The following is a 16,737-nucleotide window of genomic DNA, read 5'->3' as shown; positions in this document are numbered from 1 at the left end:
AGAATAGGCCATGCCATGAGGCAGTATAATTTTTGCCTTTATCTGCAGCCCATCAATAGAGGTGACCATGGAAAGGTATGATACACACACAGTCCCCACTGGCCCCACACAGAGGACCTTCTCTTCCCACATCAGACCTCCCAATGGCAAGTAGAAATACTGAACAACACGGCCTAGGTTGTCATATAAACTTCCAGCAGTCCTGAAAGGGAACTGCTCAAATACCTGGTCCTATAGGACATATTTGCCAGCTTTTTCTGTGTGTATGTATAATGAAAACTGGAACTGATCAATGCATTGCAGCATTTATGATAAATTATTATTTCACTGGGGTTCTGTAATCTTTTTCACCTTCTGCTTATTCTCAAACACACTAACACACTTTGCCTGATTTCAAAAGTCTTAACTGCTGTTCTACAGCAGGAAATCTTAATTTGATCAAATAATTGAATATATGGCCATGTAAACACATGCTTTCCACTCACATGTCAATCATTTTGACTGCAAAAAAGAAAAGCAGAAGTACATTTCAGACACAGACATCATTTTGCTAAAATGAACAGGTGACATGAGCCTTTAAAGCAACTCAGCTCGGCTCTACAGAGGATACGAGACTTTTTACCCCCCAGCAATGCCAGATGTGAAACAAGTAATTAATAGTGACTTCAAACTTCATGAAGGAGCTACAGAATATAAAGCCTTCACTATTATAACACATCTGTAAAATACATGTGAGATTATTATTAATAAAGATTGTCTTGATTGGCTTCTCTTAAAACATTATGAAATTAGGGAGGCAAAGTTTAGAGTGTCTAATTATACGTTAGAACTGAAACAGTCCCAGAGAAATCACTGGCATGATATTTCCTACTAGAACTCCAAGGAGAAAAAAAAATTAAAAAAATTCTTTAGTGTCTTTGTGAAAAAATATTTTCAAGAAAGAGACAGTGCCTGGAACAAAGACCAAGAAACATAATTGCTTTACTTTCCACAAGAAAAAAAAAAAATACAGCTCAAGAGAACAAGTTTTCCTTCTCTTCTGGGACAACAGTAAATGAGTAGGAGAGCTGTCTAATTGACTTAAACCTGAGCATAAAGGAATGTAATGAAGGTAATGAACTCAAGTGTAAGAAAAGTTCTACCCACAGGCACTGGAAAGGAGAGGTTAAAAAAAAAAAAAAGAAGTAGCTGTACAGTAAAAAAAAACCAACCCAACCAAAAACCTCCAAATAACCCACACCTACAACCTCTCCCAAACTTTTTTCAGCAACTGACAATAGCAAAAGGCTATTTTTATTCTGAAAAAAATGCCATTCATAATTTGATATACGAATACAGAATGGCTTCTGTTTGTCCCCACATGGCCAGCTCTGCTTCCTTCACTTGGGATTCACGTTTGTTCTTTCTCATTTTTTGTGCAGCATGGTCAGGAAGATGCAAAGGTATGACAGTGGTCATTTTCACAGGTTAGTAAACTACACAAAATGTGGAGGAGAATGTCAATATTTTATTTTCCATATTTAACATATTCTATGATAAATTAAAAGCTCTCCATGCCAATTGTCAATAGCTATTTCATCTAGAATGAATAGAAAGAACTTGTATTAAATGAACATTTCTTATGGAACATATTAGTACATCCTGCTACCATTTTTAAACAGAGAATTATTTTTAGTAGCGTTTGCAAAAATAAGTTTTTAGCACTCACGAATGCAACATTCAAGTTCCAAAGAGAACATTTGCAATCTACTGCTTTACTAATTATAGTACTTAAACCTTTAATCTCATTTATTTCAAAATAGATGTTGAAATTTCCTGTTAGGTTGGCAAACTATCAGATTTTATGTGGAAACCTGAATCTTCACAAATATATCGTATCTTCCTGAAAAATAAACACACACAAAAAAGATATCTCTAATTTTCTAATCCAATTCCAGAAAACAGTATAAAATTCATTATTTACAATGCAACATTGTTGCAACTTTATATTTAAACCCATTAAAACAGGTTGCCAGAGCAACATTGTAGTGTCCTTCTGTTTTATTGGTGGGTTTTGTTTGTTTGAAATACAATTAAAAGATAAAGACAGCTCTTCTTACTTTTTTACTTTAGCTCTGCTTTTCCATGTGAAAGACTGAGGCTTTACTACAGATTAAACTTGCTGACTCTTTCTGTCTCTGGGACTCAGAGACCTGTGTGAGCAGGACACTTCGTTCTTTGGAAAGAGGAAAATGCCTTAATCATCTAATGCTAGACCTGCTTGGACTGCAAAGGCTACATCCCTGAGGCAGTGCTATCTAACCTTAGAGCAGAAGAAGTTGCACCACAAAACAAAGAATGCAAGATGTTGAGATCCAAAAATGAAAATACCAGGTTCCACTGGCTGCTGAGCAACCCGTATGTCTTCAAATGCTCAGAGGAAGCTTTTAAAAAAGAAATACACATATTCAAAAAAGTTATTTAAGCTGACTAATGAAAAAATGCAACTTGTAAGTCACTTGTAAGAATAGATTTTCTATTAAGCAATGTGTTATGTAATGTATAAGGATATTCTAAAAGAAAAATCTTAATTTAACCTGAGGATATATACAGCTTGAAAATCTGTATTCCTAGTACCAGCATATTAAATGCATGCAGAGACAGCTTAAAGCACTCTAAAATGCACGTTATTTTTCATTTTAGGTAAGATAGAAAGAAAAGAAATAAGCTGATGGTTATTTAAATTAGACTTACAATCTCTTTTAGGCAATGAACTAACTCTAAGTCTTCTAAATGAACAGCAATTTAGCAGCAATAAGATATATATTAAGCTTTTCAGAAATACTTCTAACAGAAATGGAGAAGTAATTCAAAGGGATTGAAGTTCTGGGATGCTGTATCCCGCACTACCACTGCAATTCTCAAGGCATGTTTAAACAGTTTTCCCAGAAGAGACTTAAAAGAAAACATTGGTCAGTCACCCTCTGTCCATACAAGTAGATTAAGTAGCTTTTCATGCATTTAATAGACGAAAGGGTTTGCATTATCCCACTTTCAAATATGCACATTTATAAAATTGTGATTAGACTCATACCAGTGGGATCTCAAATAACGTCAGCAGTGCCAGAAGTAATTTTGTTCGAAATATTTGTAAAATTTAAATCAAATAGTAATTAATACCTCAACTAAATTGCTTTGCAGAGTTCATATCATTCCAATAATTAAGACCATTGGCTTTACCTCTGAATTTCTAGAGCTGCTTTCATAACCAAGACAACTGTTTGTCAGTCTAGATTAAAACCACCACAGATCCTGTGATTATCCTGTATTTATTCCATCTGTTTAACTTAACAAGTGTATTTCATTGAAATAATGAGGCTGTGCTGGAAAAAGATTATTATTTTCCTATTTGGAATCCTTCTGCTGTGAGCAAGAATCACACTCTGCTTGTGTAACTAAGGGGCATTCACGCAAAATGTTATTTACCTTTCAAGAAAGATTTCAGCTCCCAGTATTTTAACATTTGATAACTGAGCCTCTTCAAATCACATAGCTCTGCATATATCTGTGTATTGTGACTACATCTAAATGCTGGCTGGAGCTGCCAGGTAAAGTTGTAAAATATTACTCAAATTACATATCGAGTAGTCACGTTATCAAAAATTAAGCAATGACATCTCTTTGAAGATACAATTAAACATACAGAAAGTAAACAAAGACATTATTGCATTTTCTGAAGTCGTTAAAACCCAAGTGTAATTTACCCAAAGTAGTTACTCTATACTTAGATACTGAGATTGTTTTGTATCATTCTGAAAGCAGCAAATCTGTAATTGCTACACTGAGATTTTAAAAGAAAAAAAAACCACAACAAAACAAACAACAACGCCTGTTCAATCTATTTTTTATTTACATTAAATTCCAGGGCCACTGAGAAGCATTAATATTCTCTAACAATTTGTCAGTGTTCCCAAGATACGTAAAAATTCCAAATCTTTCTATTCTTCTCTAAAAGCACACAATAGAATACAAAATTACTTGTAGGGAACTACAGCTTCAGAAACATCTGGAGAAAATAGAGCATTAGGAAATCTCTCTCTAACAGACAGGTTTATACTTTAGATAGAAATTATGGCAATGATCCATGTATCTGCTAAGCATTTTGCTGAACCCGTAGACCTACTTATAAAGCCTTTCAGCCTAATACTGTATCTTAATTCTTTGAAATATGCAACACTAAGTATGTCTCATCATCCTTTGATTTGTATTAAAAATTCCAAGAGTTAGGACGAACACCTCACTAAAAAATGACGACAGTATTTGCAGGATTTTAAATAATCTGGCTTGGAGTTCTGCAGATGTCAGGTTTGCAGAGGGGCTGGGAAGGAGCAGAGTGATGAGGAGAAAATGAGAAACTCAAAATCATCAGCATAATTTTCTTCTGTACACACACACAGTCAATGAGAGGTATACTAATGGTATACTGAAACAAAGTGTAATAATACCAAAATACATTTATCTGCCTTTTCTACTTAAGTACGTAACAGGACAGTTAAAAATCAGTGTGGTCATGTCCCACATTCTCTTCACTGGAAAAGTGTCATCTTGTTGGGAAGGAAAGCAGCCTGAGATGAAGAAAGCCCAACTTGCAAGTGAAATCTCTTCTGAAGTAATAAACCGGAACAGCAGGCAAAATGTAAGTGATACTGAGTCCTAAAAGCACAGAATCACAGAATCTTAGGGGTTGGAAAGGACGTCAAAAGATCATCTAGTCCAACCCCCCTGCCAGAGCAGGATCACCCAGAGCACATCACACAGGAACGTGTCCAGGCGGGTTTTGAATGTCTCCAGTGAAGGAGACTCCACAACCTCACTAGGCAGCCTGTTCCAGTGCTCTGTCACTCTCACAGGAAAGAAGCTTTTTCTGATGTTTACATGGAACCTCCTATGCTCCAGTTTGCACCCGTTACCCCTTGTCCTATCACTGGACATCACTGAAAAAAGCCTGGCTCCATCATCCTGACACTCACCCTTAACATATTTGTAAACATTGATGAGGTCGCCCCTCAGTCTCCTTTTCTCCAAGCTAAAGAGACCCAGCTCCCTCAGCCTTTCCTCACAAGGGAGATGTTCCACTCCCTTAAGCAGGCAAGGAAGAAATAGCCAAGAGGAAGCACAAACATATCCAATGATGAAAAACCATGCCTTGTTCAGGGTTAGGCAGAAGCCTCCCTAAAAGACCCTTAGATTCTAAATGGGAGGAATGAATAGGAAGAAGAGCCACATGCCCATGGTTAAAGCAAGTTATAGTAAACCCCTCAGCAGTGACAGTGCAATTTGTGAATAAAGACAACCTCAGAAGCAATAACCAGTAATAACTTAGGTACACATTGGTTCATGTAACAGAAAAGCTCACGTAGAGGGGTTTGGCTGGAGGTGTTTCAGTCTTAATTACTGAGTCAGTCATATCGTTTAACGGCTCCTACCCCCCAACACACACATTGTTCAATGCTCTGCTTCTTTCCTACCATCTTCCCTTTGGGTTTAATTTCATTTAATCTAATCTTTGGATCTCCTTGCCTCAGAACAGCTTCAGCAGCCCTCGATCTTATAAAAGAAGCCTTCACTCAACTCCAATTTGAACACAATACCTCCCAGCAGTAAGTTTGTACATTTTAACTAGAGTATTCATTGCACAGCTCACCGTTTCTATCTCTCAAAGGTCCAAGAGCATTGCACAGAAAGTTTATTGAATTTATTTCATCAGTTGCCTAACTCATATGTGTCCCTAACTGATTCTACTGCTGCTTCATAACAAGGCTGTCTTCAGAGTCCAGAAACAAGCACATACTCTTTAAAAGCAAGCTGAGTTTAACTAGCTTATTGTGCTGCAGGTCAACTGTACCATTATCTCAGGTTTGCTAATCACCACGTACTGTATTATTTAACAGTCCAGAATAATTTATTTACTTGAAGTCCTGGCTAACAGGGGAGGTCCCAAGTGGACTGGAGGGTAGCAAATGTTACACCCATCTATAAGAAAGGCAGAAAGGAGGATCTGGGAAACTACAGACCTCTCAGTCTGAACTCAGTACCAGGGAAGGTCACGGAGCAGATCATCTTGAGTGTTATTAGAAGACATGTAGAGGATAACCAGGGGATCAGGCCTAGTCAGCATGGGTTTATGAAAGGCAGGTCCTGTCTGACGAACCTGATCACCTTTTATAAGCTGATGACCCGACTATTGGACGAGGGAAAGGCTGTGGATATTGTCTATCTGGACCTCCAAAAAGCATTTGACACAGTTCCCCATAGAGGTCTCCTAAAAAAACTGGCTGCTCATGGCCTGGATGAGCATACGATCTGTTGCATCGAGCACTGGCTGGACAGTCAGGCCCAAAGAGTGGTGGTCAATGGAGTCAAATCCAGTTGGCAGCCAGTCACAGGTGGTGTTCCTCAGGGCTCAGTGTTGGGACCGTTTGTGTTTAACATCTTTATTGATTATCTCGATAAGGACATAGAAAGTATCATTAGCAAGTTTGCAGATGACACCAAGTTAGATGGGAGTGTTGATCTGCATGAGGATAGGGAGGCTCTACAGAGAGACCTGGATAGATTGGATTGTTGGCTTAATGTTAACAACAGGTGGTCAAGAAAGCCAATGCTAATGGCATCCTGGCCTGTATTAGGAATAGTGTGACCAGCAGAAGTAGGGAGGTGATTGCCCTCCTGTCCTCAGCATTGGTGAGGCCACACCTGGAGTACTGTGTCCAGTTTTGGGCACCTCAATTCAAGAGAGATATTGAGGTGCTAGAGCTAGTACAGAGGAGGGCAACGCAGCTGGTGAAGGGCCTAGAGAATAAATCTTAGGAAGAACACTTGAAGGAGCTGGGAATGTTTAGTTTGGGAAAGAGGAGGCTGAAGGGAGACCTCATCAGTCTCTACAACTACCTGAAAGGTCATTGTAGAGAGGTTGGTGCTGGTCTCTCCTCACAGGTAATTAGCAACGAAACAAGAGGGAATGGCTTCAAGCTGCAACAGGGGACGTTTAGACTGGACATTAGGAAAAAAAAAATTCACAGAAAGAGTGGCTAGACACTGGAATAAGTTGCCCAGGGAGGTGGTTGAGTCACCATCTCTAGATGTGTTTAAGGGTTGTTTGGATGTGGTCTTGGTGGATGTGGTTTAGGGAGAACTTTATAGAGTAGAGATGATGGTTGGACTCAGTGATCTCAAGGGTCTTTTCCAACCTGAATAGTTCTATGATTCTATGATTCATGTTAAATAAAAATAATAACAACTCTCTTAGGTAGCACTTCTGACTCTCAATAGCTAAAAGGTGAAAGAGGGAATCTTCAGCAAATCAGAAGGATCAAATTCTACTAATTTTTCAGGTTACTCACAAACATTGCCAAGCTGGTTCCACCTGTCCTAAGGTTTTGCGCTGTTGTGCAAAGGTCCTCATGGAATTCATAGAGTTTCCAGAGTACATCTAGAAGCAAAACTTCTATGGCTTATGAATCTTTCAAATTTACTTTCTTCTCAAAACCTTGTATACTCACAGGGGATTGCCAAAGAGACAGGAGATTAAGAGTTCCATTTTTTTGGTGATAAATAGCTTTTTTCAAGACAAAAGGTTTAATACCAATATTGAAAGTTTTCAGACTCAGCAGGAACAGTTGGTATACTAGTTGGAAATTACATTATTTTAGTGTCACAAGTGTATTCTTGACTTAGCAGCATTCACCACTGCCAGACTGATGCTGAAGGAAGGCCTTTGGAGAACACCACCCATTATCACTCCTTGCAACCTGACTGATGACCCTCAGCACTACAGAGATATACATCTCTCTCCCTTCTATCTACAGGACTTGTCCTCCTACTGTATCAAGGGCTGCTTAGTTTTCTTGAACTCATTCACAGATTTTGCTCACAACTAATAAAGTTTTTTGTTTCTTTTTTGATAACACTACCAATGTGATCTGTGGTGCTCACTCATATGAAGTTTCTGATTTTGATTACTGACATCATGGAAAACTTCACAGCTATCCTGTCAGGTATTTTCACCAGACATCAGCTATTTTGTATAACATTTTAAGCTTCCACATCACTTAGGAATTGTGGAGCTGGTTCATAAGGATAGGAGTGAAGTTTATTCTTCCATTTATCCTTACCTGCATTTTTATAGTATTAATAACAAAACATGCTGACATTTCTTCATGGTTACCAACATCTGACCCTTGGGCAGAGCAGTCAGGGTGCACTGGGAGGCTCACCCTTGCAGAGCACCTTTGGTGTCCAGGCTTCTACAGTGTTTCTGAGCAGAACATTGGGCTCTTTTTTGCCTCCACTATTACAGTGGCAGCTTTCAAACAAGTAGTGTAAGGCTAGAATACAGAATCACACAATCAAAGAGTCACAGAATGGTTTGGGTTGAAAGCGACCTTAAAGATCATGTAGTTCCAGACCCCCTGCCATGGGCAGGGACACCTCACACTAGACCAGGTTGCTCAAAACCCCATCCAACCTGCCCTTGAAAACTTCCAAGGAGAGGGCATCCACAACCTCCCTGGACAACCTATTTCAGTGTCTCACCACCCTCACACAAAAGAATTTTCTGTATTTCAGCTTGTGCCCATTGCCTCTTTTCCTGCCACCAGACACCACTGAGACGAGTCTGGCTCTGTCCTCTCTACTCCTTTCAAGATCTCCCCTGATCCTTCCCTTGTACAGACTAAACAGTCTCAGCTCTGTCCTTGTATGTCAGATCCTCCGGTCCCTTAACCCTCCTGCAATGTGTCCGTATCTTTTTTGTACTGGGGAGCCCAGACCTGGACCCAGCACTCCAGTCTCCCCACTGCTGAGCTGAGAAGGATCATCTGCTTCGACCTGCTGGCAACACTCCTCCTAATACAGCCCAGGAGGCTGCTAGTCTTCATTGCTTCAAGGGCACATGGCTAGCTCATGCTCAACTTGTCCACTATGATCACCAGGTTCTTTTCAAAGCTACCTTCAGGCCTGTGCTGCACAGGATTATTCCTTAACTGGGGCAGGACTTTGCACATTCCTTTAATGAATTTAATGAGGTTCCTCTCTGCCCATTTGTCCAGCCTGTCAAAGTCTCTTCTGAATGGCAGCCCAAATCGCTGGTGCATCAGCCACTCCTCCCAACTTTGAATGGTCTGTGAACTTGTTAATATGCACATTTTTTTCTTTTAGCTAAACATAAATATGGCTTTCATTTTGTTTTGTTCTTTGTATTTGTTAGCCTAAGGTAAGGAAAATGGTAAGAATGGTCAGGCCATCCATACAGGTGATACTCTTCAATTTCTCCTCAAAGAACTTAAAGTCTCCCAACAAAATACATGCAAATTTGAAAGAATACTTCAGTCCTTACCATGTCTGTAAAAGTCAACAGCACAGTTCTCCAAGGCTGGCCAAAACATAAGCTAAAGTGTATTAGAGGGCATCAGACGATTCATATTTGAGGCCAACAATGAAGGAAAAGTTTTCATCATCAAAGATCATAGCTTGTCAGATACTGGGTAACACAAACATGACACAGGTCAAAACCCTCCTATATTCTGCTGTTGATATAACCCTTTCTGCCATAAAGTGTGATTACTATGCAATTAATGAAAAGCAATTATAACTGATTAATGACAACTAATAGAAAATATACAGTATCAACTGCAGGAAAGGCACTAAATATATACTGGAATGGAGAAGGGGACAGAAATAAATTAACATAGCAGTACCTGGAAAGAATATTAAATGGCTACCAGAATGAAAAAAAACCAAAACAAACAAAAAACAAAGAACGAACAACAAACAAAAAAACAAACCCAAAACATTTAACTTTCATCTATTCAGTAACAGATAGTGCCCCTTCCTATGGGGCACTAATTATTCTTCTAACAATAAAGGCAGGCTTCATCCTGGCTCAAACCAGGACACCAGGTTATCTACAGAAACATCAAATCAGGATGCAAATGCATCAGGATGCATTTAGTCTTGGTAAAATCTTTAATTGATTGATGTCATTAAAACTCTTCTCAAGTCAATGGACTCAAGACAATTTGGTATGCACAAGGTGGTTTGGTCAGTATCAGAAGACTTTGCTATTTATGAACAAGTGGAAAAATGATGCCCCTCATGCCTGTAATACACAAAAGCACCTACTGAATAAACCCAACCTATTTTTTTTAATATATATTCAAAATAACATCTTATTTAGGCCTTATTGTATAGTTTTCATTAACAGTTCCACCAGTTTCTGTTATTAAGTTTCTGCATATTTATATTTTTCAATTTTAACATAAAATACAGCTTCATTATCTTACTACTAAAAAAAATGGCTGACATCTTTTCCTCAAGTACTTCCAGACTAAGCAAAGAAAACGGTAATTATGTGGTACAGAACTGTATGTATTTATTCACTATGGTTTGCCCTTAAGGTTTTATAAATTTAAAGAAATAAACTGTCAAAAAGATGGTAGAAAGGGTTTAATATTAGTGGTGGACAAACTAGGCATATCAGAGGGATTGCGTGACCCGTTTGTAGCACCAGTAAAACCTGAATCCCTGTTACCTGAGGGCTAGCATAAATGTCTTCAGAAAATGGTGCTCATTTCATTCTGGCTCTTGTGTAGGTAAGAATGTCTTTAATTAAGATGTTTTGTAGTTGAATATTGGTTCTACTGTTAGCGGGAATGAAAGGATCTTTCATGTCCATTTAACCAGTCATATGACATGGAAGATGCAGTGTTTTCTGGTGGCTATTACAGATTGCTGCATTGTACATATGGCCCTGTGGCAGAGTCACAAGATGTTACAAGCAGGCATATACAAAATTCCTCAGTATCCCACCATGAAAACAGATGCTCTCAGTAGATAGATGGACAACTGCAAAGTCTGCTACTCAGTAGTGACCTAGTACACTAAAATACAGCTAATCCTATTGGGAACTGTAGCTTATAGCTTTTACTTGCAGCATTCCACCACACAGAGCTGTCATATCAGTCTTACTGGAAGTTGCAGCAGACATCTGTGGAAACTGGCAAACAAGTATAAAAATAAATCCAGGAGATCTTGTCAGCTTTTAAAATTTTCTTATACAAAAACACACCTAGAATTTGCACAACCTTGGACTGATTACCAGAGGTTAAGGTAGTTGTAAGGACAGGATAAATAAACAGTGGACCTGCAGAAAGATGAAATTCCTCAACAAGTCAATCTGTCACTATTTTCTTACCCTTCATACAAGGAAAAAAAAATTCATCATCACGTATAAACAAGGAATCAATTAAGCTCAGCAAAGATATTTTGGAATCACTACTGCTGTTAAGAAGAATGAGTCTATATCACATAAAATCTGGAAAGATAGTTAATTTCTAAAATAATGTACCTTCCATCCTTGCAAAGAATGTGTGTCCTAAATTGCCTGCAAATAAGTTAAAGCTGAAATTATATTGTCCTGAAATCTATGGAAAAAGTGAATGGAGTCAGGATTTCCCTATATTGAATTCTACCTTCAATTTTACAAAGGAGCATTATGCAAAAGTTCAAAGGTTCTAGAAAGGTTATCATTGATGAAGAAGCAACCCATTGCTTTCCCATATGTGCTAAACTCTTTTCATGACTGGAAACATTGTTTCAAAAAATCTTAGTGACTTAGGAAATAGAGGAATCTAATTCCATAAATTCAACGCTGCAATACTGGCTTTAAAGGGCTGGCGTGTTAGAGAAATACCAGCCTTGTATCAGCAAAGAAGTAGAAAATATCCATGCAAACCAAAATAAAAACAGAGGATATTTCTCCTGTATTTGATCAGGCTCCTTCTGGATTGACCTAACAGCTCATCATTCATATACAGGTAAATATGGGTTGTTACTTTTCAAGTGGTTTTACTTATTTGTTTTTGTGCTACTTGTCTTACAACTACTCAGCTGTTTAACCTGTCACACTTAAATGCATCATTTCCGAAATGCTTGGTGAAATTTTGCACCAAGTACAGGGTGAAAGGAAAATTCTATTAAAAGCCTGAAATGGTTTAAATAAGAAAAACAGAGAATTGTTTGCAGTAAGAGAACAGACTTGCAGAGAACTCTGAAACCATGGCAGGAAGACAGCAGTTAAACTTGAATCCCTTTACTAAAAGAGGTCTACTAAGACGTATGTTTTTGATACAAGGTTACACATATGGATAAGGAGACACAGTCTTTAAATTAGTATTTGCCTATCTGGAAGCTCCATTACTCAATAAGTACAAAATATGGACAGGTAAGATTGTTTGGCTCTACAATACAGAAGGTTAAATTTTACTGTCCTACTGATACTCTCCAAACTTAAAAGTAAGAATGCCATTTTAGCTGAAAATAGTTAATAAAGATAGAGGTAAGCCAAGAGAGACAGCACAGACATTGTGAGAAAGTCATGTGCTCTTCCTTGGGGATTTAGCCTTTACTCATGATCGACATATGTAACAAAAGCAGTATCTTTATTTTTAATAAGGCATCCCACTGAAACAAGGGAGGAAAATCTTCTGGTATCGTTTTCTACAACAGAACACCTACTATGCAGCTGTTCAAACGTGCCATATAATCCAATATTGATGAAACAGACAGCCCTATCATTTTTCATGTTTTACATTCCTTTCAGGGTGATGAACTCCTCTCCCCCCAGATCCCAGTGGATTAGGAAAGAAATTACCTGTAACCAGAGTCTGTCACCTGAGTCTGTTCCACCATTGGCAGTGCATTGAAAAGTAGCAAATTGTCCTGCATTGACTTCCACGCTCTGAAGACGCAAGAAATGGGGAGTTTTTGCTGTTGGAAGATGATAAAATATTGAAGTTATGCATCATGAAAGTAGTGGCTATGAATAATACTCCGAGCAAATTAAATAGCCCTGTTTTAAAAAGTTAAAATCACTGACTACACATTAGATTTTATGTTGGGTTACTTCCGTATCTTGGAAAAAGCTGGGGAGAAGGGTGCCATTTAATTGTTTCTACTGTGTAAATTATCTTAGCTCAGCATCCCTCTCTCAATAACACTCTATTGATAAAGATTATATTGAAAACTAATTACATTTTGAAAAAAAAATCTATTGGATACTTACACTACCAACTAGACAAGGCAGTAAGAAGTTGAGTGATGTTGTCAAGGAAAATTATTTTTTTTTTAACCAGGCACAGTGCCTACGTACAGAGGAGATGCTTTGGCATCTTTGTTGTGCATGTAGCACAGCAAATAGATAAAATACTGACATAACACTTCTCATCAACTACAGCTGTATTATTTAAATGCAAATATTTTCAGCAACACTGCAGAAAAAACCCCAAAATAACGCATTCTTCATACCACTATTTTTTTTCATTTTGAAAGAGGAAACACTCCCAGTAAAACTTAAAGCAATACAGCTACAAATAACCTAACAAATTAAATAGATATTCTAAACAAAACTATGTTTACTGAAGGAGGAAAAATAACATGTGCATTTTTGGTTTACTGGAAAGAGTCAACCATGTGACACAGAAAGCCACAGAAATTTGATACAGAAACTTATCCTTGAAAAGGCAGTATTCTCCAATCATTCAAATCCTACTGCAGGTAAGGGCACTTTTTTGCACTATCTATACTAGCAGATTAGCCAGGCTCTGAACATTGCTTTTAGACATAGAAATGTTAGTACTAGCAATGAACTGGCAAATTAGGAATACACTTCCTAGTAGAGCACCACGACCATTTAAAGTGTTCATGGCATCCTTTTAAAAGACAGCGTAAGTAGGAGAAATTGCCAGTTTCAGGAATTTACAAAAGAAGAGCTAGCAGAATTCAAGAAAAGTTGCTTAATATCCAAGGGAAGGAAGTAGAAGAAGATGGAATAAATAGCCCAAATTAATATCTAGCTATGGAACAAAATGTTTTAACAATCTTATGGAAAATGTATTAAGCATACTGCTTTTTCTTTTTTCTTTCTCTCTTTTTTTTTTTTTTCTTAAACACGTTCCCATTAGGACAGAAGGGCTTTAGACCAAAGTCAGTTCGCTCTTTGCCTGTCAAACTATTAACATCTGACTATCCAGGGAAATTCTTCAATAAGGTCCCCATTTCTCAGCCACTTTTTTTCCACATCTGTGTTTATCCCACTTCTTAAACTCTAGAAAACCAGCTTTCCAGATTACTGGGCACAGCCTAAGTGGACAGGAGCATTAAGTTCTAAAAACAAACAAATACACGCACAAGAAAAACCCCAACCAGCACAAACCATCCCTTTCAGTCCTACATGCTTACAATTTGCCTTCTGCTTGGTCCTTCTCCATACTACCCCAACAACTGCCTAGGAAATATTTTTTCCATTTTGGTTAATAATTTCAGAAGCATTTTTTCTGGCATCATATAGAAAGAATAGCATTGAGTCTGGTAAAGCTTTAGACACACAGTAGTTCTATTCCGTTTTTCACACTTTTTCAGTTTTCTTGTAAAAAATGTAACTGGTTTGATGTCTTCATTTCTCGCGTTTTCATTACTTCATCAAAGAACTTTTCATTAACGCTTCTGCATTTCAACACTGTCATGTTAAAACTCTGCACACTATGGGGCATAACTTTGTCTCCACATTAACAAGAGCTACTTCCAGGTTTTGAGAATTGATTGGTACAAATGCACAGATCAAACCTCTCAAAATCTGTATAGGAAAAACTATTAAGCTGATAAAAGGCTGCTTTAGAATTATCCTACCTGAACCAAAGCTATAAATTAAAAATGCAGAAGCACAAACACTGCCTAACAACATGAAAGCCTGCTATGTTTATTAGAACTAAGTGATTTGAAAATAACAGCTGCTGATTCTGCATGACTGTCTCTATATTTGAAGAAATGTCTGTCTTCTTGCCTCTAACACTAAAATGATTTTTATGAGGTGTTCTGTACCAACTGAAAACCACTTTTTATTTTCAATCATAGCTCTTACAAGTCACAAAGAATGCACAGAAGTACACTATGATATAAGAAGATGAACAATTAGACAGAAATTGGTGTCTTTTTCCTCATTCAGTCATTTGTTGATAAGATTACAACCTACAATTCCATTTATGATCTTAATACACCTTATTTAACAAATACCAAATATGAGGAAAAAAATGTGTATTTAAGTAGTCTGTCCAATTACATCTGGATTATGACATTAAAGCTTTAATTTACAAGGTTTTGTTTCGACATCCACTTTAATAGAAATTAGGATCGTTTATTATATATCCATAATAATGGGATAAGGAAAAATATCTGAAACATAACCAAGTAGAAACAGTGCAGAAATTGAGCCATGAATCCAAAGTAATACCTGCAGAAGTACCATCAATAACCTGGCTTAGCAAAGCCTCAACCCTCAGCCAGCTGAGTTTTCTTCCTTCAAAGCCTTGGAAAAAATAATGATATATATTCAGCTCTTGTGTTGTACATCTGCTCTTACTAATGCCTCAGCTTGTGGCTGCACTGAATTTTTTGACAGTAATGGAACACTGGTCAACAAATCTTCATGACTTTTGTTCTGAAGGAGTCATTAGATGGCCTAGTTAGGCTCTTGGGCTTATGGCAAGAGCTGTACACCAGGTGCATATAAGAGATATTTTTTAAGCCAGTAAGGAGCAAGTGCTCAAATGGTAGCGACACTTTGCACATATTTAGCTTGTATTTATAGCAGTGACATTGTTTTCTGACATTTTCCATATCTTTTGCTTCACATTTATTGATGCATAGTGACACATAGATTTTAGAGGGCTGACTTTAAAATACCAGATAAGTACTTACTGCATGGATGTCCTAAAACTTTCACTTCATCAATAGCCACGTATCCCGGGTGACCTGAAGTGACCACTTCAAAAACAACCTGAGGAGCAAAAAGAGAATTTAAGTTAGCAGCTTGGTCACACAGAGAATACAAAAATACTATGCTATGGAAAAATACATAAACTTTTCTAACATGTTGAGGAGAACACTTAAAAAATGAAATATGACAGGAGAAGCCTCAAAATATGTCGTTCTTATCATTAGAATGAACCAGAACATAATCTTATGTTTTCATGTTTATATTATATTTGGAGATTTACAAATGAAATAACCAAGTCCCCCCAATGTTTGGTCTGACAAAGTAGTTACCTAATAATAATCTTATGTTCAATACTTTGTCTTGCAGAATAAACTCCTACTTTGATTTTTTAAATGACAGTTCTGCAGAATACAGAGATTTGCACAGTATCAGACACAAGCACACCTATTTTTATGAATGCATTTTCCTTGCTCTTAATCTTCAACCAGATGTAGTGAATTAAGTAAAGCAGATTCATTTGCCATGGTTTGTTTAATGGCTATAAATAGGTCACAAAATAAATGGACCATTATTGTAGTTTGAAATAAGTACACTCAAAAGTAAACCTCTCCAAACTTCAGCAGCCTTAGCTTTGAACATCCCAAGAATGTTTATGTGGAAAAAAAAAAAAAAAAGCCAGGTATATTTCCAAGCCAGTTCCAGAAGTTCAAGCTCAAATCTAGCTTGCAATTAATTTTATTTTTTTTAATGCTTGGGAAATTTTTTTGCTTGGGAAATTAATTGTCTCTTCTAACTAGTCTCAGAAGTACACTGAGGAAGACAAAGTCTAGAAACTATTTTTCACTCATATGCTGCACTTGACCTTGGAACAGATGCAGAAGGACACTACTACATACCATATCCTTTACTGCAATTACTTCAGCAGG

General features: G+C 37.5%; 1 protein-coding gene across 1 annotated transcript in view; it reads right to left on the bottom strand.

The window, feature by feature from the left end:
• PTPRM (protein tyrosine phosphatase, receptor type, M) overlaps positions 1-16,737 on the bottom strand; it is a 331,529-nt gene that overhangs the window by 305,623 nt on the left and 9,169 nt on the right. The window contains exons 2-3 of the mRNA XM_010006866.1: positions 15,793-15,871; positions 12,692-12,807 (exon numbers count right to left, since the gene is read on the bottom strand). Of these exons, the coding sequence (XP_010005168.1) occupies positions 12,692-12,807; positions 15,793-15,871 (195 nt within the window). The remainder of the gene's footprint in view (positions 1-12,691; positions 12,808-15,792; positions 15,872-16,737) is intronic.

This window comes from Chaetura pelagica, unplaced genomic scaffold (genome assembly GCF_000747805.2).
Source record: "Chaetura pelagica isolate M959 unplaced genomic scaffold, ChaPel_1.0 scaffold109, whole genome shotgun sequence".
Lineage (NCBI taxonomy): Eukaryota > Metazoa > Chordata > Aves > Apodiformes > Apodidae > Chaetura > Chaetura pelagica.
This window is presented reverse-complemented; position numbering and strand designations above follow the sequence as displayed.